The 23,709-nt window shown below is 38.1% G+C and overlaps 1 protein-coding gene across 14 annotated transcripts in view; it reads left to right on the forward strand.

Moving 5' to 3' along the window:
• ABLIM2 (actin binding LIM protein family member 2) overlaps window positions 1–23,709 on the forward strand; it is a 125,088-nt gene that overhangs the window by 55,072 nt on the left and 46,307 nt on the right. For all 14 annotated transcript variants that reach the window (XM_083861882.1, XM_083861889.1, XM_083861891.1 and 11 more), the window contains exons 5-8: window positions 2,790–2,916; window positions 4,739–4,832; window positions 20,785–20,872; window positions 23,522–23,580. In XM_083861882.1, coding sequence (XP_083718008.1) covers window positions 2,790–2,916; window positions 4,739–4,832; window positions 20,785–20,872; window positions 23,522–23,580 — 368 coding nt within the window. The remainder of the gene's footprint in view (window positions 1–2,789; window positions 2,917–4,738; window positions 4,833–20,784; window positions 20,873–23,521; window positions 23,581–23,709) is intronic.

Here is a 23,709-nt window from a genome sequence, read left to right on the forward strand (position 1 = left end):
AAGTGCCTCTGACTATAATGGACATTATTTGCCTGGTTGAGTACTGACAGAACAAGTTCATTTGATTATCTGTGGTACATAATCTTTTTATGTATTTACATTCCTTTTCTCTGTGCACACACACACTGTGGAGAGTTTTTTTGTCATTGCACTTCCCCAACTCTCTTGGGTCACTGCACTGAGTCTTCCCAGAGCACAGGTACCTGAAAACCTCAGCAAACCACTTGCCTCAGAGGGAAACAGCATTGGGAGCACATCTTTGTGGCAAAACCTGACCTTAGAAAATAAAAGTTTAACTTTTCCCCAAATTACATAGAGCAGTGAATGGTGTATCTCCTGACAACAGCTTTCTTGGAAAAGACCTTAATGCTTTAAACAAACAGCTCTTGTTAGCAGTGCACAAAAACATGACTTCAAGCAGACTCCTCCAAGGAACGAGTAGTACATTGACCCACTGCTACATTGGGTTTGTTCCTGTCTCAGAGCTGTCTGATGTGTACCATGTGTGCTGTTCAGCAGCCTATTTATCTCAGCAGTGCTTTCAGAACATCTCTTGGGGACTCGCTGAGCTCATAACATCACTGCCCCCTCTGACAAATCCTGTTTTCATCCTCCCCTTTTGCTTCTAACCTCCTTCATACCTTCCATTTGGAAGAAATGAAGGATGTAAAATACTTGCTTTCTGCCCGAGTCCTTGAATTTTTTAGTATATAAGTACCTGCCTCTCTGTTTTGTTTTGTTTTATAAAACAGTAGCTCTGAAAACCTCCTGTGACAGTGTTGACTTGAGAGAGTACTCAAGGAAAAATATCAACATGTAGCAGCAAATTGATGTGTTCTGCAGAATTATTGCTTGAAATTAGTTGAGTCACCAAAGGATGCTGCATCCAAGATGGGAAGACAAGGACACTGCATCAGTAGGCACTGTTGGCATAGCAACTGCAATATTTGTTTGTAATTATCTGGCACTTTACAGAGAAAACTGCAGTTGGGAATAAAAAAAAAAAAAAAAGTAGCCCACAAAATGCTGCACTTCTGCCCACCCAAGCTTAAACCAGATGAAAGGTGAATGACATCTGAGCACATGATGTTGTATTCAATTTTTGAAATAAGCCCTCAAGCAGTGAGATTAAATTAGATTTCCAGATGAATCCCCAGTACAGGGGAGATCACAAACAAATTTCTGATTGCAGTTAAACAATAGATACTGTAGAATACTGCAGGGACTAGAACCAGGCACGGACCCAAATGTTCTTTTTTATTAGCAAAACTCAAATGTTCTGATCTGTAGTGCACATGCTTTTGTGCTAGGGTTGTTTCCATGTACTAGTGTTCTAGAGGGTAACTTTAAAGAGACATTATTGCTCCCTCAATACATTCCAAATCCACCAAAGAAAAATACAAAGTGCTTTATCATTGTGTGCTCAGAAGTGAAACATTTACAATTTCACTTACACTGTCTCATTAGGGTCATGTAACCAACTAAATACAGTCTTAAATCAGAAAGTTTTTAAGAAGACTATTTGAATTTTTTAATGAGATCATAGGTTGAGAGTTCTTTCTTAATAACTAGATAAATCTTTCTAATGCTTTTCCATAGCTTTCTCTTCCATGTAAGTCATTGTTGTGGGTTTTTTTCTCTCCTGGCATTTCTGAATGATTAAGTGTTTTTCAGGTTTTGTCTTTTCTCTAGAATATTATTGGTATACCTGAAGAATTCCTGAAAATGCTATGTATTTTTCCACATGAGACGGAAGATATTTTATGGAGGATTAGAAGGATTACTGAGATATTGGTACAATAATCAATTCATCACTGGCATTTATCCCTTTTCCTCTCATATTCTGACTATTTTAACCTTTAGTAAGAAAATCATACATAGGCAGGAAATCTGTAGAGTGAAGAGTGAATGAGAGATGACCTTGTGGGGTATCAGAGGTTTAATTTGGGATATAGAGAACCAGATCCAAATCTCATGTCTATGTTACATCTCTGAAGAGGGCACTCACTGGTGGACAAATCTACCAAGTGTAGATTTGGCTTTTACTAGCTTAGTCAAAATCTTCCATTGTTAAAAAGTAGGCAACCAAACCCCCAGACAGTCTTGTTCCCAGTTACTCTTTCTGGGGAGTACAGCTAGTTCACCTACAGCCTGTTTAACCAACATAGACTAACCTCTGTTACCCAGTTATTGCATGTTTTACGTGGGTTTTTTTTTGTTAGCTCCTCTTGGAGCTTTATATAAGTGGATTTTTATAGAGAATAAATATATAGATGTCCATCACTTACACATATTGAAATGTCACTAATGCCTCTTAAGTATTGGTGTGGTTTTACTGGTTATAGGAAATTTCATACCAGAATTTGGATTTTTTTCATGGTTGCAAAAAGAATTTTTAAATAGGTAGAGCTTGCAGATCCAGAGGCAAAGGCTAACATGAAGAATCAGTTGTTTTACTCTTTTTTTTTAAATTTCTTTTATCAGGCTGATTTGCAATGCTTGGAAAATTTAATGAGCAAAACTTTGCATTTTTTAAACACAGTATAAATTAATTTTTAAAAAGCCTATGTCACTAGGCAACTGAAGTCATCAGCTTTTTTCTTTGAGTGATAGCAATGTCAGAGCTTTCTAAGGGCAGCAACACTTGCCATCCATCAGTGAGCAGTGGAGTGAGCTATGGAGCCCTCGTGAGCTGTTACTGGGACACTGATGGATCCCGGTACTTCCATAACCAACTGCTGCATGGCCACCTAAGAATATGATTCACTCATTTGGTTTTTCTCTTGCAGATTGTGGGGGTTGTGGTTCAGAAATAAAGAATGGTCAGTCCTTGGTCGCCTTGGACAAACACTGGCATTTGGGCTGTTTTAAGTGCAATACATGTGGCAAACTACTGAATGCAGAGTATATCAGCAAGTAAGTAGAGGAGTATTTTCACCTCTTTTCAGCATTCTTTTAATGCCAAACAATTAATTTATCATTGCATACCCTTTATTTATGTATATATATGTTTAGAGATATATAAGATATTAGAGATTATTGTCTAAATAATTATCTAAATTGTATTTTTAAAAATGAAATGGAGAAGAGTAGAAGTCATGTTTTTTCATTTACCTGGAATGGGCCTTGACAAAGAGAGACAGCAGGTGGAATATGTTTCCAAGACCCAAATGTGTGCCCTTAGTTACCTGTGATTTTGCTCTCTCTGATGTAATATAAACAAGCAGGTACTGTTCTTTCTATATGTATTACATAAGAAGAAATGTTAGCCAGAGGTTAATTAAGGATGTACATACCGTGCTTTTGTGCTGCTCCAGACCCTCATGCTGTGAGATTTGGACTGAATGTGATGACAGCACTGAGAAACAGCACAAAGTATGCACACAGACCGTGTCCTTTGTCAACACTTTCGTCAGGCCAGGGACATGCAGGCCTTTCACTGGCCAACATTTAATTTCACAGCTTGCAGTGGAGAACAACATTTATTAAAAGAGTGTTCTTAAATAAGGTTTTGCATTGCCTCAGTGTTGTGTGTTGTGCTGGTCTGCTGTTTTTTAGTGCAGTGGGTTTTTTCCTTTTTATTTAATATATCCCCCCCCAAAAAAAAAATTTGTAAAGATATAATTACTGCAAAATCTTCTTTTTAAAAAGGCTAAAAGCCAAACAACTCAAGAGAAGAAACATCCTGTCTCTAATTAATTCAATTATTTATTGTGATAACTTGTAGGTTAGTCTTTAAGAAATTAAACTTCCATGCTATAAAATTAATTTATATGTTTATCCAGGGAAATGTCTGATAAAATTATGCCTCTGCTAATAAATCAGTCTGATCATGGGCTATTTTAGTATAACAAACAAAACATATTTAAATATGTTTAACTTGAACTTCGAAACAAAAGAAGACCCTCCAGTTTCTTCTTCGGGCAATTTGTTTTCATTCATCAGTTTAATGGTCTACATGTACAACTCAGTAAAATTGTAAAATGTAAAATTAACAGGTTCTTGTCAGGACAGTAGTCCAAATGTTCTGGTCTTGATGCTTTAAAATAAAAGCTGAGACTCCAGATTTTTTTCTTCAAATCTCTAAATTGTATCTTAACTCACTGGTGGTGGTGAAATAGGTGGTCACATCATGCATGAATACACTGCTGCTCAGGCTGAATTCTTGTAGTCATTGCTGGCTTCTGTGGCGCACATTCCCAAGATGTTTGATCCATGACAGTCTTTAAGCAAATCCAGTCAAGAGTGCCAGTAGATTAAAGTGTTTATCAAAACTTGGTTTAGAGACAAGAATTTTGAGAAATTACTCTCTGCAGTCTCAGCTAAAGGGTTAGGTAATACATTTATCAGATGATACATCAGTTGGATGAATTAGATGGTAAGAGGGGAGGAGTAATATGTAGCAATAACTATCTTTTCCACAGAGGGGGAGACGTGTGAAGGAAGTTAATAGGTAACATGATTAAACAGGTGGTGTGAGGGTCTCAGAGACTGAGTGTTGTTACAAGGCTGATGGCTGAGTTTAGCAACAGAAGAGAAAAGTGGTCCAAAATAGTTGTTCATTACTATTCAGCGTTTTACAATATTAATAAATACAAGATCCTTGGGAGGCAGGAAGGCCCGTAAGTACCCTAGGAAGTGTTGCAACCTTGACAAATTTTAGACGCAAAATTTCCCAGTAAATTGTAAACTTACATAAAGCAACATCCATACAGATGTGCCTGTTGTTCTTCCCTAGGGATGGGGTTCCATACTGCGAAACAGACTATCACGCCAAGTTTGGTATCAGGTGTGACAACTGTGAAAAGTATATCACAGGAAGAGTGCTCGAGGTAAGGAGAGCCTGTCATTCAAGCACATCTCAAAGTTTACAAAAAGAGTAGCTCTTTTGGGTTTAGTCCTATGCTCACAAATGAGTGTTAATGCAACAGCTTAATGTTGTTTTTTATTAAATACCAGGACTTTTTCTGTAATTGGGTCTTTTGTTTCTTTTCTTAATGATTTGGTAATGCACAAACTCCCTAAATGGATGTTTATGGTACTGGAGAATGTTCAGGCAGCAGAAGTAATAAATGAATGTGTTATCAGGCACATTTTAAAACTTGCACTAAACTAATTTGTAATTTCTGCTTTTTGATTCTCTTTTATGTTCCCCAAAGATAGGATGAAGCTGTTAAAAAGTAAAATTAATGGTTTGAACTGTGTTTTTGCACCCAGAAATGAACTGTGTGGCAGAGGTTTTTTTGCAGTTGTTCTAAGAAGCAGGAGGTTGTTTAGTGTAGGTGTATGTTTACGCATTATGCAAAAATTTCCATATAACTGACCCAGTGTCACAAAATGAATATATTCCTGTGATCTGAATAAAATTTATCCTTGATTCTAAGTGTATTATTACCCTGTCAGTGTCACTGATTCTCTACTTTTTCTTTCTGCTTTATTCTGTGAAGTTCAAGCAGTACTGGAGGTAGGAAGAGTTGCTCAGTTCACTCTTTTCTCTTCATCAGCTAAAAAAGCCTGGAGAAGTCCCAAAGGGCTTCCACCAGAGAAAGATCTCCTTGGATTCACTATCCAAGTGACGGACAATTAGAACTCATTAGGAACTGATGAGCAAGTATCTATACTAGATGGGAATCTGTATTGGATGGGATGATATGGTGTTAACGTATGCATGAGAGACTTTTCCATTAAGAAATGTTTTTACAGATCTCTCCAAAAGAGATTTTTAAAAGGGAATTTGAAAGAGTAATAATACAGCTTTCTGACTCTTTTACACGCAGTTGTCTCAACGGGAAGAGGCAAAACAAAACAAAACATCTTAGAACCTTCAAAAATGTAAAAGGTGACCAGTGGAAGCTGTTACAGGTTTTCAGAGGTGTCAACCATTGACACCGAATGAAAGGGAATAAAAGGAGGTGAGATTTGAAAGTGAAGGTAATTTAGAGAGGTGAATGCAGAGAGGAGAGTTAAAGCTGTGGCAAATTTGGAGTGCACTTACTCAGAGCAGTTTACAAGGAGTGATTAATACTGAGATAGGAGAACAGAAGCTCCAGTTTCTGTACTGACTCTTGGCTTCACAATATTGTGTTTTTCTGTCCTGGTTCTTGTCTTGAAATATGTGCAAGAATGCTCTTTATGTGGTAATATTTTACCTGCAGTGTGGTTTATACAACAGCATGTGGTGTGATGTGATTAAGAACTGGGTCCTTACTGTCTCTATGGGTAATAAAAAGAAAAAAAAAGTTTTAAAGATCTGCAGAGTAACAGTAACAAATGTGATTTGTGGGACCTGGGAGCACATGTGACTGTAGTTGATTCTTCTGACTGCTTGCTGAGAGTGTACTGAATTGGAAGACAGTTCCTTGGTTTTGTTGTAGATGGACCAGTAACGAACTTTGGGAAAAGCTAATATTTGAAAGCTAATGTAGGAATTCTACCATGACAGATTACATATGATGGTTTTGGTCAGTGTGTGTGTGTCCCTGTCCTCTCCTTTCCCCAGTGTTGCTCTAAGGACAGCTCTTAGTAGCACTGATCATCTTCTGGTTCAAACTGGGAGCTACTTTCATTGGTCTTTGGCTTTTAACTGTGGAAAAAATACTGATGCAAGATTCTGAAACCTTAAAAAAAATAGATGAGGAGAAAGATTTTTCACCATCTGTAAAAGCACAGATAGTATCATTGTGAAACAGGAGTCATAGGTTGAAGTTAGGATGGAGCAGGAAATGGCTTTGAATGGTTACAAAGACGTTTAATGTCTGGGCACTTGTTGGAACAACCTGGACATTAATGGATCTGTGAACCTTTTTTCTATAGAATTGTACTAAACAGTTTGTTGGTTTGTATGCAACAAAGCTAATGAAGCTTGAACATGGGTGCATGTCACATGTCCCACCATTCTGCTGTCACAGTAGGTCCTGTTCCTCATGACATCTCCCAAGATATCTGCTCCCATCCCCTCTGTTTTTCCATGACATATCTCAAGAGGTTTCTTTACATTCCCTCTGCCTGTTTCCAAGCAGTGACTCACACTGTGAGCCTTCCTCCATGATGATCAGCCCAGATTTCCGTGATCCCTTAAACAGCCATTGAGTTTTGGTGTGGACCATGGAGAGCAGCTGGCTGAGGAGGTATTGCACACACCTCATTTCAATAGGAAGCCAAACAAAAAGTCATGGCCTGAGCAAACAGATTTGGAAGGATGCAGGGACCGTGTCTGTAGCTAACATGGTTAAAGCATTTTTTGTTTGTGTGCAGCAGATGGACTTGTTCAAAAGGCTTGAGACTGAGGCTGATCTTTTCTCTCTCTCTCTCTGGTCTTGGTATTGAACTCGATGTCTATTTGTCATCAGCAGGCTAATTGATATGTTTGTCTGTTTCCTGGTCAGGAGGACAGAAAAAATACCGGGTAGTCATGCCTGTTTTTTTGTTGTAGGGCATGTTATTTGTGGAATTGTCTGGAATACTGACACATTTTTCAAAACATCAGTATTTCTTTTTACCATCTTGAATATTATCTGGAGAAACACAGAAATAATAGAGCAAATTGCTCCTTAAGTGGAGGGAAATCATGACAGCAATACTTATTAAGCAGAGGAATACTCTCCCAAGGGAGCTGCTGGAAACTATCACTTAGAAAGTCTTATAACAAGATTGGACAAGGCACTGGAAAATGTGCCTATGTTAGGGACAAAGGGAGGGACTATATGACCTAATAGGATTTTTTCCATCTCTGATTTCTATGATAATGTCAGGAGGACAGCTGCTTCCACAATTGTTCTGTGCCCAGATTTTATAATTTTGTCTCCCTTTCCAACACTTGTTCATTTTAAGTGTTTATTCAGCAGAAAGGAAGGGAGAGTCAGCTAGTGTGAGTTGCTGATAAGTTACAAATATATGGCTGTTTTTGTAGGTTGTCAGCCAAATACAGTGATGATTTAATTACCTAAATTCTTCTCTCAGCCTGTTTTCTGAGGGCCAGATTCATTCCATGTAGTAAATGGACTTAAACACAGGATAGCTTTGTTTATAATTCCTTTTAGTTTCTTTCTTCCTCTCCCTCCAGTCCACCTTGGCTTGCACCCACTCTCCCAGGGAACTTGTACTGGAAAAGCTATAAAAGAGGCTGAGCCATTCATTTATGGAGAGGATATATTTTATTACTTTTAAAAGCAATGATTTTGCTGTTTTGTTTTTTCTTAAAACCCTACCCACCAGTGCATTTATGTGCAAGATTTGCTTTGTTTGTGATACATACAGGACATGCTTAAATGCAGATCAGTCCTCTTGCAGAAATCGCATTGTTTTATCCCTGATCATATATATTGATAAACCTGTCAGCTTAAGTGAGGAGTAAGAGGTTGCTGGAGTTTACTTTTGTAATTTGACTTAAAATGCACTCTGCCTGAAAAGCTCTAGGGAGAGAAAGGGTTTACTTCAGTGCTTGCTTATGCTGTATCTCTGCTGCCAATCTTGCAATAGTTATAATCATGCAATAACACACATTTTAAAATAACAAGCTATTGATTTTTATGACCAGCCATTTCCTTTTTGTTGTGTTGCAATCTATTTCTCTGTACTTAGCACTAAAAATATTTTTCTCCTTTTTTCTACTACAAGCAGTAATTTATTAGTTAAATTTCAACTTGTGCTAATGAGCATATCCTAAAAAAAAAGTAATTGTCTTTTTTAAAAAAATATACAGTATTTCTTATGATAATTCAGAGCCTGCTTTAAACCTCTTTCATTCAAGAAAATGCTTTCCATTTCTTTCCTCCTTTTTTAATCAGTCTTTTAGCTATGTTTTTCTGGGGGAGGCAGAGATGTGTTGTCTGTCTCCCTGTCCTTCCCACACAGCAGGTTGTCTAAAAGGTTTGGAAAGCTGTTGAGGTGCATGACAAAGCTGTGTGACAGCCAATCACTCCTCCTTGTCCTCTCCTGGGAGGCATATCTGGGTTTCCTTAACATTTGATACTTAGAAACATCATCTCAATTCCAGCATCTCTGTATTTTAAAGTGGTCCACATTAAAATAGTTTAAAATGCTTTAAATAAGATTGATTTTTAGCTTTTTTTAAGTGTTGTCCCCTTTAATTGATGAACTCTTAGGAGAATTTATAGAGACTAGTCTTAATTTTTTCTCAACCTTTATTTTGCAAAACTGAGTGAACCCAGTTCTCCTCTGCTCAGAAAGTCAGCTCCAAGCTTTTCTGGTGATGCTGGTGGATCTTCTTACTGTGGGTTGCTAGCTGGAACCACCTTCTCTCAGCGTGGATGAACACTGTACTCCAGACAACCCCTCACGACTATCTTGTGCAGTGATAGTATAACCCCTTCCACCATCTGTAAAGAAAGTACTTTCCTGGTATATCCCACGTGGTGCGATTTTTTTCTGTGAGTTCTTTAACATTGACAGCCCGTAATAAGATCTTACTTTGAGGGGAGGTGTTCTCTTTGTGTGCTGTTTAAGCTGGTGGTTTCCTAGATTGTTAGAGGAAGCCTCCATATCCAAAGATAACCTGGGGATTTTTTTAAGGGCAAACACAATATAGGCTGTAAGGGGATGTCTTGGTTTAGAAAGACAGGTGTCTACTAAGGAAGGCAGGAGCCTCCCTTGAAATGAAAATATAAACCCCCTCCCTCCGAATTGTAATTTTGAAATTAACCAGCTCTCATGGAAAGATAAGGGAATAGGAATAACAGTTCTTTACTAGAAAAATTAAACTTCAAATGCAGTAGTACAAAAAAACCACTGACAGAGTCAGAATACAGCCTGACATCCTGTTGGTCAGGGTGTTGGTAGCAGTCCAATAAAATGGTGACTGCAGTCCTCCTGGAGTGACAGATGTGGTTCTGTTGAAGCAGTGATCCTGTAGAAGGGTGTAGTTTTCTTCTGAAGGTCCAGTGGTGGTTTAGATGGGTCCAGTGGAAATAGCTTGTCCTGCTGTTCTGAATCTCAGGTTTTATCCAGGTAGAAATGCTTGGCTCCTCCCGCTGGGTGGAACATCTCCCAGTGGGATGATGTAATTATATCAGTCATGCAGTGAGCCTGGACGGCCCATTAACAGCAGATATCCCCCTGGAGGGAGGATGGGTCATGGAAGAGATAAAGAACACTACCCCACCTGGTTTTAACAGCTACCCCATTAACCGAAGACACCCCCCAGAGTTATGAGGGATGGCTCATGGAAGAGACAAATAACACTGCCCTATGTGATTCTAACAGATGGTAATAAAATACATACCTCTGGTTACATCTTACATTGCAACCCAACACAGGGGGTCATGTCTACTTGGATATGCAACTGCATCTCATCAGTGGCCAAAATACCCCTCAGAGGTATTTTCAGCACTCCATTTTATCTTCAATTGTCCCATGATTCACAGTGTATTTACACTACATGACTGTGGTGTAAATGTGTCTTAAAAGTGCTGTTAAAAAACACTTTCAGCAGTTGGAACCATTTTTATGTTTAGTATCTGACATCCTAACACGGCAGCACGGCACTCAGTTTACGTAGGGGAAGAGAGGCTTAACATTTTACTAGTTTACGTGTATGTGTGTAAATGTCTAGAAAAGCATAATAAATGTATGTTTTTAAAATCTATTAATCACAACCATATGTTATTTTGAAATAAGGGAACAAATGCAGTAGGCACTAGGCAGGAATGAGACTAGAAATGTCAGCAATTTATATGTCAATTAAATGTCACTTATACCTCAGTGACTTATTAATAAAAAACGTGAATCTTATTTTTCCTAGTTTGTTTTTTTGCTTTGCCCTAGGGTTGAGCTGATTTTGTTTGCAGCCATATCTACTTTGTAAATCAATTGCCTTTCCCTTTGCAAGAGTCTCAGTATAGCAGAGAGACAATACTAATTCTTTACAGCAGGGAGTACAAATTTCTGCCTGCAGCGTGGAAGAATGGTTCATTCTGCAATGTCTGTTACCCTGCTGTTTCATTAATAACAGGACCTACTGATGTGTGAAAGGTGTTTGAGCAGCTTATTATATAGGCATTAATAGTGAAACATGCAGTAAAGGTGGGCAGCTCTGTCTGTACAAGTGAAGGGTTCCCTATGCATGGGCAGCCTCGGGAAGGCTGACAGAGCAGCAAGAGGATCCAAGTGTCAGTGCTACCTTCGGTAGAAACTGCTCTCTACGCCAGTTTTCTCCCTTCAACAGAAGAAAGAAAACTGTTGGAAAGACACATCTAAATAAACCAGCACTAGTTTTTGCAAAAGGAGACCATCTAAGGTAGGAAACGTTAACTAGCCCTTTCGATGCATAATGTTTGCTGAGATGCAAGGCATTTTGCAGCTTGGGAATGCTCTCTGGTTTGATGCCACTTGAATTTATCTGGGGCTGCTGGCTTGCAAAGGCAGGTTGATCATCAGTGTATTGCATCTGAATTTGGCTGGGTGAGTGTTGACAGCTGACCTAGACTTTCTGCTTTAAAACAGGCGTCATTAAAAAGACTATCAGCAAGCAAATAAATAAAAGTGCAAATGCTTTTTTCCCTTATCTTTTAGCCTTTTCTGTAGCTCAGTTATATTGGTCTAGATAAATTCACCTCATCTTCCTCCCACTTTCAGCCTTTCTCTTTTTAGCCACCTCTTCTCTCCAGAAATACAGAGCTATGCCTATCTGTATTTATTATTTGAACTGCTAAAAACTCACAAATTGTTAATGTGTCAGGAGAAAACTATACATTAAACCAAACTCTTTGCATAGCTTTAAACCTGTAAATAATTTGTTAGGTTTATTGAAGAGCACTAAGTACCATTTGATGATAGCTTGTGACTTACATTTTTACCAAAGTAAGGGGTTCTGCAAACTATTTCTGAATAACGTAGGAAAGTTTAGGATTTGAGGGAACTGGTAGATAGAGAAGAAAGAATGACTGTTGCAGTCATTGTGAAGGGTTTTTATTTCTTTTTTCAGCTGCTTACTTGCTTTTCTGTTGAGAATTCCTCCCACATGTGTAAGGAAAGTCCTCAGTAGTGCTGCTGTGCATTTGTGCTTGTGTAGGTTTGTATATGTTAGTTTTAGTGCATAGTTTGATTTTTGAGCCTGGCAGACTTATGGTGTCCATTGCCTTTCCTCACACAAAAATGTAGTACCAGTTAACTGTCTTAAATTATCTGAAATAAAGGATCAAAGTGATTCCAATAGTCACCCTGATACCTCCTGAGCCTCAGACCCCAGCAGCACACAGACTGCCAGCTACACTGCCTCTCTAAGCCATGTGTTGCTGTGGTGATGCATTAATATCCAGTGCTATTTGCTAGCATTTGGGTGTTCTAACAATATGTAATGTTGCACCTCATGGATATTTTCAGTCCCTCATCCATTTATTCTTTCATTCCTGGTGGTCCTCTGACCCTCTGATCCCAGGGGAATGCTGCTGTTGCACAGCTCTGCAAAGCCCTGGACCTCCCTTGACCCAGCCAGCAGCAGAAGCCCCTGCCTGCAGCTCTATCCTGTAACCATGGCACTGGTGCAGCTGTAAGTGCACTCAGTGACAGTTGCCTTTGTTGATAAAGTGTCTCCAGGATGTTCTGGTCCACGTGAAAACAGTTCAGTGTGTCTGCTAATAGCAGGAGAGCAGCCTGTGACTTGTTCCTTGTAGCTTTAAGATTTCTTCATCCTACTAACCTGCATTTTTTGTGCCTTTTTGAATTTCCTTTTGCCCCCCCCCCGACGTAAGAACTTCTCAATGGTACATTGTACTGGAAATCTGTGGATTAGGTCTGAAAGTAGAAGCTTTCTACTTTCAGGAAGGTCTGTTAATGTCAGTTCTGCATGTGACAGCAGCATTTCCACTCCCAGGTAAATCTGATGATCTGGAATAGCAGTCCTTATCCAGGCACAGAATGAGAGACAGCTTCTGTTCTTAGATGTTTACAGCCCAGATCACCACATTCAGCTTGAAAAGAGTTGTGCTGGCTTCCTCTGATAAATCAGGCTGTTTCTCCGGGGCTGTTCAGTGTTGGTTGAGTTTCATTCTTCCCATCTGAAATGGGTGTGTGAAATACACAGCTGCAAAGTCGAAGATTAGGGGAGTATGTCTGCAAGTCATCTTTCTCCTTCTTCACTCCCTCTCTCCTATCAAGAGTTGGCATAAATGAGAGCCAGCTGCAGCTTGTCTTGGCCCCTAGGTGGGTTTTAAGGAGTGGGAAAGGAAAGTGGAAAAGAAATAAAGGAGATTTGTTCAGCAGATGGAAAACAGAAGCCTCTTCCAGTCTCAGTGGGTGGTAAGAAAAATTGCAAAGCTGAGAAGAAAAAGACAAAAGAGGCAGATAAGTCACTCCATAACCAAAACAAATGGTTGCAAAATCAGTGGGTTTAGGCATGACAGACCATTTTGATTTACAAGAACATTCACCAAATTCTGTAGGAAAAAAATGCACTGTTGTCCTTTTCCAGATTTTACCTGATTGTGGCAGGGCTGAATTTGCTCCTGAGCCAGAACTTGTTTGCTGATGTCACAGAATGAGATTACTATTGTAATAGTACTATTTTTCCTTCTATTAATTGTTTTTTCTCAATTATCCCTCTTATGGTCTTTTAATTACTTTTATTTTATTCTTTCCCACAACCATTAGAAACTTCTTCTTCTGAGAGTCCAGCATTATAGTAAGTTTTTATCATTCTGAAATAAATGTTCCTGTTAGTACACTTGATCTGCACCTTATACCTGGAAGAATGAATGTGTGGGAAGCAATTAAAATGACTCACATGGGGGTGGGAATTCTCAAGGCTCTGCAAAGCACACAGGATGAGCCAGAACCAAGACAGTGTGAAATAACTGTGCATGTGAGATTGCTAAAGCTGTAGGTAATGCTGCAGGTGTGCATAGTGAACATTTCATGTGACTATTTCTTCCCATCCAGTAGGATGATAAATTAATCCAGTAAGGAGAAGATGAGGAGAATGATTGATGCAAAGCATTACACTGCATTTACAGTGGTGTAAATCCTGATGAAAATGGTTCATTTGCCCTGGCACGCTGTTGAAGTGAGTCAGTGGTGAGTCAGGTCCACTGTGACTAAGAGAATTAGAGAGTTTTTCTCCACAGAGTTCTGTCTTTAATTTCTGGCTCTCACACTTTTTTTCTCCTCAGCACTGTTGTCTGACAGAAACAATAGATATTTTGCCAAATACCTCTGCCCTGACAATGTTGCCTGTCCCTTCAAACCCAGTAGATGATATGACAGCTGTTCACTAACTTAACCATTACTGTATACAACTATTACTGAGTATTTCTTCAAGTCCTTCTGTTGCATATGCAAAACTCTGGCTATGTGAGTGGAGATTTTATGTGAGTTCCCTTAAAACTGGTAACTGAGCAGAGTGTTCTATCCCAAGCACAAAGGTTATTTTCTGAATTGCATCACTGTAATTTGAATATACCCCTTAGAATCCATTTTATGGAAGCCATGCAATGTGGATGCAGTAGCAGAGGTGTGTGTGCATCCATCGATACCATTTGATGGTGCAGTGCTGTGCACCTTCTTCATGGTACTCCTGAGAGAAAGGCAGGACAAACATCTTAGCCTTAGATTTTACACAGCTTTTTTGATTAAATGCACATTGTGCAATGTGGGTTGAAGAGCTGGCCAAGAGCAGGAGGGTTGTATTAACACATGGGAATAAGCAAGAACAACCCCTGATTGGGTTTGCCTAATTGGTGGAATAACTTGATAGGGAAATTTTCTAAGCCAGTTCTGTGCTGTTAGGTCAGAGTTATTAGATAATATCTAATGCAGTTCTGAGAGCAGGAATTAAAACCTTATCTCAGCCAATGTCAGGGAATTGCATTTACTTACAGAAATTGTGAGGTTGCCTTTATAAATCAATGCAGTGACTGATTGGGCTATTTAACAACGATATGCTGTATCTCATTAAAAAAACTTTATTAAATTTCATATAGATAAATATGTGGAGTCCCTTTTTATACCTGTGCTTCATTATCAGTTACCCGTACATTCCTGGCATCTAAGAAAAAAAACAGTTCATTCACATAATGGCTTAATATCTAGTAAAAATCATTTGGGGAATGAATGAAGAATTATAAACAGGATGAATTAAATTTCCCCTAAAGGAGTTCTGTGATTTTCCATCTTTTTTTATTTATATACTCTGAAAAAAAAAAAAAAAGTGGAAGTAAATGCTCCTCAATGTTGAGTTTAAAATGATAGATAATGGGACCAGAACAGAGCCTACAGATTTTAAGGAAGTATTCCACAGAGTGCAAAAACTAGCAGTGTGAGGACAATCATGATAGTTGAGGGGCTGGAGCACAAATGCTGAGGAGATGCTCATGGAGTTGAACTTGTTCATCCTAAGAAACAAATGGCTTTAATGGGACCTAATTGTAGTGTTCCCATACCTGTGAGGAGGCCCTTGAGGATGTGACGACAGGCACCTTACTGAGGCACATGGTGGGAGGACAGGAGACAACAGTCATCAATTTAAAGAAGGGAGGTTGTAACTGGTGAAAAAGGAAAAAAAAAAATCACTAAAAATAACTACTATCCATTGGAGCAATATTCTCAGAGGTTGTGCAGTCTCCATCCTTGAAAGTTTTCAGTATTCAACTGAAAAAATTCCTGGGCAGACTGACCTGAATTGAGTATCAACCCTGCTTTGAGAAGGAGGTTTTATTAGATGAATTTTTCTATCATTCTGTGGTCACTTGCACACTTCCTGGCTTTAAACTGAATTATATTCCTGTTGCCTGTACTATGAAGTTTACCTGAAGGAATATCAGTGCCCTTTAATGAACAAATGAGAATGTCCATGTGAATGGACATTATGGAGGAAATGGAGACAAAATATACAAAACAGAATAATTTACTGTCTAATCAAAGTTTCACACTTTCACCCATCCCTCCATTACCTAAGTATTTCTCTCCTTCCCATCCCATCCAAATAGTAACTTCCCTCCACTTAAAATCAACAATAGTCCAGTCATATGTCTTCTAAAAGGTCTTTAATACTTCATTTCAGGTTGAGAAACTCTCTGATGGGGTGAGAAACTCACTGTCAGTGGTTTTGTGCTTTATTCTGTTTCCCTTTGCTTGGACAGGTGGTTGTCTAGTGATGACACAACTCTCCAACAAATTTGTTCCATTTGAAAAGCTTTTGACTAAGAATGCTTTATACCAGTCTTCTGTGGGCTTTGTTTGTGGGTCAGGCAGCTGTACCATGCCTTGGCATAACCACCAGCTCAGTGTTTTGCAATGTTTGCTGTTTTTCATTATTTCTATTCAGCACAGGGTGCAGTGAGGACTTGATTTGGGGATTTTAGAGTATGAGGTTGACAGGATTTGGATCTACTTCAATAGACAGCACTTAGTGGTAATGAGGAACTATTATAGCAACTATATTTTATTATACACTGAAAATGGAAAATATGCTTTGATATGATTGAATGATTGCAGCAATCTAACCTTTTGTCATTTCCACAAACTTTTTACTCCCAGCAATAAAATATGTCAATTACCCCTATGCATTTTGATGACAAGATAGATTTTTTTTATTGTTACTATTTTTCATTTTTACAGGAAAAAAGTTTACTGATAGCTTTTAATTCAGAGGAAAAGAATCAGATAATTGCAAGTTTATCTAGTATATTAAACAACTTTCTGTACTTTCTATCCTCCCTTTACTAACTACTTCATTGAGTAATGCAGTGGGATAAGATGTACTTAGACTTCAGTGATGAATCAGACATCAGAAATCTTGAGTCTTCCTTCCAGGACTCAGCTCACACTCTGAGCTTTAGGCTGCTCAATTTCTTGTGTGTCAATCCATAAGCAGTTGTTGCTCATCAACTGCAGTAAAAAATTGTATCAATCACACTTCTAGAAACAGCATCAGAGACCAGACAAGCAATGTCATTGTGGTAGAGTTACAGTTATTGTGCATATCATCTTTTATATATTCTACCACTTCATCAGTTATGGCAGCTGTAGCCAGAAAATGAGCAGAGTTTTTTTGCTGGGCTGTCTGCAGTAACGTGATATATTTTTCTTGGGTGATGACAACTAATTTAAAACTTAAACTTGACTAGTTAGGTTATTCCTTTTGATATGAATTACTCTAGTCTTGCTAGCACTGTATATTTTTCAGGCCTGGTGATCATACTGCTCTGCAGACTTTAAAGTAACACCCTTACTGTCTTCAAATGGTGCTTTGAATGATGCGATTCACATTTGTCACATCACCTTTACTCTTCTTTTACTTAGTTCAAGCCCTCAAGTTATGAGAAATGAGAAAAGGTGGTTGTATGTACCTTGTTGCAGAGCTCTCTGGTCCTGCTTTAAGTGAAGCATGGGTTTGTCTGTCCATATGCTGTGGGACATCATTACAACACTGTGCTGTTCCCTGTGCTCAGGGCAAGGACTGCAGGAGGTCTATGGCTCCCCTGGTAAAACATTCCTCATGTTGGTCAGCCCAGAAGGCTCTTCCTTCTTTGCAGCAGAGACTTCACACTCAAACGAGTCTCTAATACCTAAAGGGAAAAATGTAGCTCATAATACTTTGTCTCAGAGTGTTGAGGACTGTTTTGACTCCATTTATATTGCACACTAAGAGTGCAACTCAGTGATTGTGGAAAGCTGGTTCATGGTCAGTTGAAGAAAAATTAAATTGTTAGTAATGTACTGTATTACTAAGGACACACATGCTTTGCTGTTAAGGTTTGAGGTAATCTCACCTGAAAACTAGTCTCCAAATTGATCTTCACAATAATACTGTCTTCACATCTGGATTCCTGGGCACAAAGACCTGGTGCAGTCTTGAAGTAAATGTAGGATATTGAGGAGGTTTTTTAGAACCTATCCCTTCAACCATAAGAAATCTCTCAGAGATGAATGTTGCTTCTTTTGTGCTGTGTGTGTGTTGGTATTTTATTAAACACTGAGACAACAATCTGTCAAACTAAGCTTTCAAACTGTGCAAAGAAGAAGTAACCATATGGTTAGGAATTTGCTTGCTGCATTGAACTACCTCACATCAATATAAGCAAGAAGAGAAAAAATGATGAGACCTTTATTACAACTGAACCAAACCTATGCAATATTTGCTGCCCTAAGTTTATAAAATAGCTGGGTTCTGCTGGAACCAATTGTTCATCTATGAGACCAGGCCCCTGAAACTGAAGGGACAGGAGAAAGGGGCACTGATGAAAGCCTTCTTAGTATTTACCCGAAGGACTCTATGACTCAGGCCCTGGGTTTGAATATAATTTATAATATCTAATTAGGGCAGCTGCATATACATATCAATAAATAGTATTAGCTCATTCCTGCATGAGCTGCCTAGCCTGAGATTCAGCTAGCACCTCTCATTTAGAAATATGGTATGGTCTTTTTTTAAATACTTTCAAGTGATGAAGTGTCTGCTATGTCTTGTCTTCTGTGCTTTGATTAGAAGGAGGACAAAATAAAAATAAATCAAAAGGGGTGACAAAAAGCCACTGTCAGCACTTAGATGAAAAACTTTGAGTTTGTGCCATTTTAATTTAGAAATAGTTGTGCAAAACCCATTGAAGTTGTCCTGGTGTGCTCATCAGCAAAAGGATCACTGTACTTTCCTCCCTTAATTTTTCTGTTACATTTGTGTCTGTGGGGTCTTTCTGTGCCATTCTATACAGAGTTGATATTACTGACTATGCAAGTGAATTCACTAAGTGAATTAAAATTACATAGTTGGTTGTACTGTTAAATTTAGGGAAATAGACTTTTTCTGTGATGCATCCAGGTTATCTGAGAATCTGTCCTGGCAGTTTATTTTAGCAAAGAAGTAATTGAATTTCCTTTGAGAATGGTAGCCTGGGAATTGTATCATCTGTGCGACGTCAGTTGAATTATTGAGACTATGCATTCCATTAGCAATGCGTGTGCATTTCCAAGGGAAATTTTATGTCTTTTCAATTTGATATGCCAAACATAAGTTTATCTGGTGCTAATTAAATACTCTTCTGTGCTTAAACACCTGCACTAAAGCAAGCAATTTTAAACCTGAAGTTTAAGCTCAATGCTGATACTTCGTGGTCTGGCACTTTAAAGGTGTCATCACAGATAATAGCAACCATCTTCCATGTCTAAAATTGCAAAAATCACTCTGAAATCTGCACAAACGATAACATAAAAAGAGTGAACTGGAGCAGAGCTGTTTTCAAAATGGCAATTCAATGACAATGTGATGTGTTGCTCTTAATTGCCAATCTGAAATGCTGCAGCAGGTTTTTAGGAGTCAATCAAGTTAACACTGATGCAATAAAACCAGAAATCCTTTAACCTAGATTTACTACTGCATTCCTGTGATTGATATTGTGAATGGCAACATAGCCCCCCTACAGAGATTACATTCTTTGATATAAATGCCTCTGAAAGCTTTGAAATTTAGTGAATAAGAAAGAGTTAGAAAAGTCACCTTTGTAGTAACAGGGCTAAACTTCTAGATTGTTAGAAGGAGATTTACAATACAGTGCTGTGAGAGCATATTTACATGCTGAAAGCAATGGGGCAATAGTTGATAGTTTCATAAAGACACTCACAATCCTAGTAGCACTTTCAATTTTTTTCAGGTAAGCAGGTTATGAGACATTCTATATGGACCAAAATTTGCATATTTTTTTACTTCAGAAGAATTTCTGCTGAAGTCAGGCTTAGCTTAATCTTAAATTAAACATATTTTACATTAGTTCTAAGTTGTAGAGTTACTTGGTCTCCTGGCTTTTGTTCCTGGTGGAAATGGCATTGACATTAAGCCATTTAAACCATGGACAATTCTGTCTAGCATGGAAGAGTTTGGGTTCAAAGAAGAGAAAGGAGATGCCAAGATCTGGCTTTCAGTTCTGTAGGGATCTTGAAGAGTGAGGAGTGCTGGGAGGATGTACAAGAGATGTCTTTGGGATGTTGAACTCTGTTTTGTGAGTGCCATCTGAAAAATGAGGTGGGAGTACAGTTTGGAGGGACTGGCCCATGTTGTTCACTCAGCAGAGCACAACTCCATGTTTTTTTTGTCACTGGCTCAAGCCAATGTTGCAGGTAATTGAGAATTTGAATATATGAAAGTTGGTAAGTTACTAAGCAGTTCTGAGCAAATTGAGGGCTCAGTCCTGTTCTCATTCCAGTCAATGAAGACTGGAAGTGGTATTAAATCATGTAAATTAATCTCTGAACAGATGGCAAAACTCTTGGTCTTGTCCATGTGAGGGTGTCAGTGCACAGTAGCCAAAACTGCCTGCTCTGGACTTGCAGTCCTATGGCAGGCTACACAAATTCCTCATGGAAACTCTTTAGTACAAGTTACCTTCAAGACACTTTCATAGGAGCTACAAACATTCCTTGCACAGAATGGTTTTTGCTGAGCATTAAGATTATGTATTCAGTTGATTCATGATGACCATATGGTTCAGTTGCAAATCCTTGCTCAAGGTTATGACCTCCCAAATTCCTCGTGGAGGTAAGTCCTAAGCTACCCTGCACTTAATTTACAAGGAAAACGTGTTCATTGCATAAATTTGTTTCTATCCTGTAAATTCAGAGGCTTAACTATTGCACATAAACTTTTTTTTTTACTTTGTGTAGGCAAGACCATAATTACATTTTAAAGCATGAATTGTCTAGAATGAAAAATTAGCATTGTGGTTGTAGGAGACTGTTGAACTAATTGTCATTAGCTAATTAAATTATTCATATTCAAGAGAATGAAAGAAAAACTGCTAAATTGATCAATTGTTTAATCATCTGTACCTTCTGTCTAAACAGGCAGGAGAAAAGCATTATCACCCAACCTGTGCACGATGTGTCAGGTGCAATCAGATGTTTGCAGAAGGAGAAGAAATGTATCTTCAAGGTAAATCAAACAAACAAAAAATACAAGAGTTACACTTGGCTCTCTTGCCCACACCTGCTTGTCCACACAATAGGCTTGCACAATAGAAATTCAGTGTCACAGAAGGACTTGTGTAATAAAGTATGCAATGGAAAAAAAGGTCATTTAACATAAATATGAGCTGAAATCCTTCCTATGTAGCAACTTCTAGCTCTACTAAACCGATCAAAGAAAACTGCTTTTACAGTTAAATACGGGGGGAAACACCAGAGAAAATAAAGGCTTCTGCATATGTCTTTGACTGGCAGTATCTTTTCAAAGGAAAACAGAAAAGAGAAACTCAGTAGGATGTGGGAACAGCAAGGCTGGTGTATTGTCCTAAAATCACATGCCTGCCCAGATCTGTGTTTACAACCTTGCCATTGTCCATGGTTTTCTAGAAACATACTTGGAAATTTTTCCTTAAGCTGGAAAAGTAAGACTTTATTTAAAACACAGCAGTGGTCTCAGTAAGATCTGATTATAGTTTAATACTTTATTTTAAATTATAATTTTATTGTCACTTTGGTTTGCAACAAGAACTAGCTCATTAAAGGACATAGTGATACTTGTCTGTGCTCATGAATTTTTCCTCAGGAGCCAGAAAATGCTTCAATTTTTCCAGTTGAAAAGGATCTTAGCAGTTCTAAAATCTCATATGAAATCAATGCTTTAAAAAAATGCAACTACAAATTTGTTTCTAGATTTCGAACCTTCTGAAACTTGTTTGCAAGTCAATCTTCTTTTTAAGTTTCACTTGTAAGGGTGGATATTTGTTAGGTTTTGTTCTGATTATTAGTTCAAATAATAGCAAGGTATGCTCAGGTTCTATTAATTTGGATCCATCTTACTGCATTTTCTGATGCATGGAGTATTTACACCAGCTTACTGTTTACCCTTTTTATCTTCCCTTGAAGAGCAGTTTCCATTAGAAACTGATGTTAACGCCATGAAAGATCTATGATTAGTTATTTGGACTACCTAACTATTTTTAATAATAAAAGATGTTGGAGCCCAGGGTTTTATAATGTGTTCTTCATCCTCCTAATAACTATAAAATTGCTTTAGGTGTTGCATGTTCCTTAGCAGAAATCTTCAGTGGTCATCCAAGAGACAGCTTTTGGTTAAAGGACTTTTTTTCTTCAGTGTGATAAAGTTTCCCCCACAGTGTTGCTTGGCTATAGACAAAAGTAGTTTAAAAAAAAAAAAAAAGAAAAAAAAAAAAAAAGTGATCTGAATACTTCTAAATCCATTGGGATAATTTGAAGCAGTTCATGGGACAAATGGGGCGAGCTCAGATCCACTTGTAAGTGGAAGATAATATTTCTTAGTCATTCAGTAACTAAAAAAATCAGTAACTCAGTAAACATAAATTATCTGATATATATGTACAGGTATTCTTTTACTGCAAGAGTCTGGGTTCATCTGGGTTATTTTGTGAAATAAATTCTAATGATCTCCATCTGTCTTCTGGGAAATAGACTTTCTGTTTCTATCTTGTTTCCAAAATCCACTTGTTAGAAAACTATCAAACTGCTGTGAAAACAAAGCATTTCCTATAACTCTTCTTGATACTCTCCACCCAGTATAAACATTAAATATTTATTATGCAAAGGTTCTCAAATTCCAGTTTAGTCAGGCAGAATTTGCAGTGCACTCATATTGTTTAACTCTGGAGCTTTAATCTGTGGTGTGTCTGAGCTCAGACTGGCACAAACATAAAGGTTCTTTCTTATTAAAACGTGCAAATGATTATTTTATTTTATACCATTATACACATTCCGCTTCTACTGAACACTATTTTGAACATTATACTTAAGTTTTTGAAATATTTTTTTCCTTTGTGTCTAGTGCAAAACTATTCAAGTTTCTATCTCATACTCATTGTTTACTTACATCTCAAGATCATTGTTTCAGTACCTGTATGCAATAAGAAATTGGTTCATTTGGTATCTCCTGTTTCCTCCAGGGTGGATATTCCCCTGGATTTATGCAGTTCCTTAGTAGCTGACTCACAAGAGACAAACATATGGGAAGTGCAAGATTGAAACAGTGAATAAATGATAGACTGGATTTTCAGCTAGGGTTACATGGCACAATGCCATTCCATCCCAACACAGCATGCTGTTGTGTATGACCCAAGCCTGATATTACAAGAATATGTATTAGAGGAGTGCAGGAAATTCTAACTATATATGTGTATAGTTATCTATATATATAAAAAAATATTACCATGAAACAGGTTGCCCAGAGATACAGTGAAATCTCCATCCTTGGAGATAGGCAAAGCCCATCTGGACACAGTCCTGCCTGCTGTAATGGGACCTGCCCTGAGTGGGAGGTTGGACTGGTGGAGCTCCAGAGATCCCATATCACACTTCTTATGTTTGATGTTGATCTGCCATATTGAAGTACAGCTTTCTGAAGTCTTTTAAAGGTCTGTGATCAGGCTCACTGGAATTGAGAGGTTGTCATCTTGACCTCTGAAAGTATCATGCATGACCGGGGAAGTAGTCAGTAACCTGTGTCTTGTAAAACCTTCTAGAAGGGTTTAATAAGGTTCTTATTTTGAACTTTTTAAAGTTCTTATAATGGAACTGAATTAAGCAGAACTTTATATTTGCTTTACAGGAACATCCATTTGGCATCCAGTTTGTAGACAGGCTGCAAAGGCTGAAGAAAAAAACAAGGTAAAACCCGGTATTTTTACCCAGTGTTATTCAGTTGACATATTATTCTTTATTTTTTTTTTTTTCTTTTCTTTTTCTTTTCTTTTTCTTTTTTTATTTTTTTTTTTTCAGCAGCAGCAGGCATGGATT

Source organism: Zosterops lateralis (assembly GCF_965231275.1).
Source record: "Zosterops lateralis genome assembly, chromosome: 5".
Classification (NCBI taxonomy): domain Eukaryota; kingdom Metazoa; phylum Chordata; class Aves; order Passeriformes; family Zosteropidae; genus Zosterops; species Zosterops lateralis.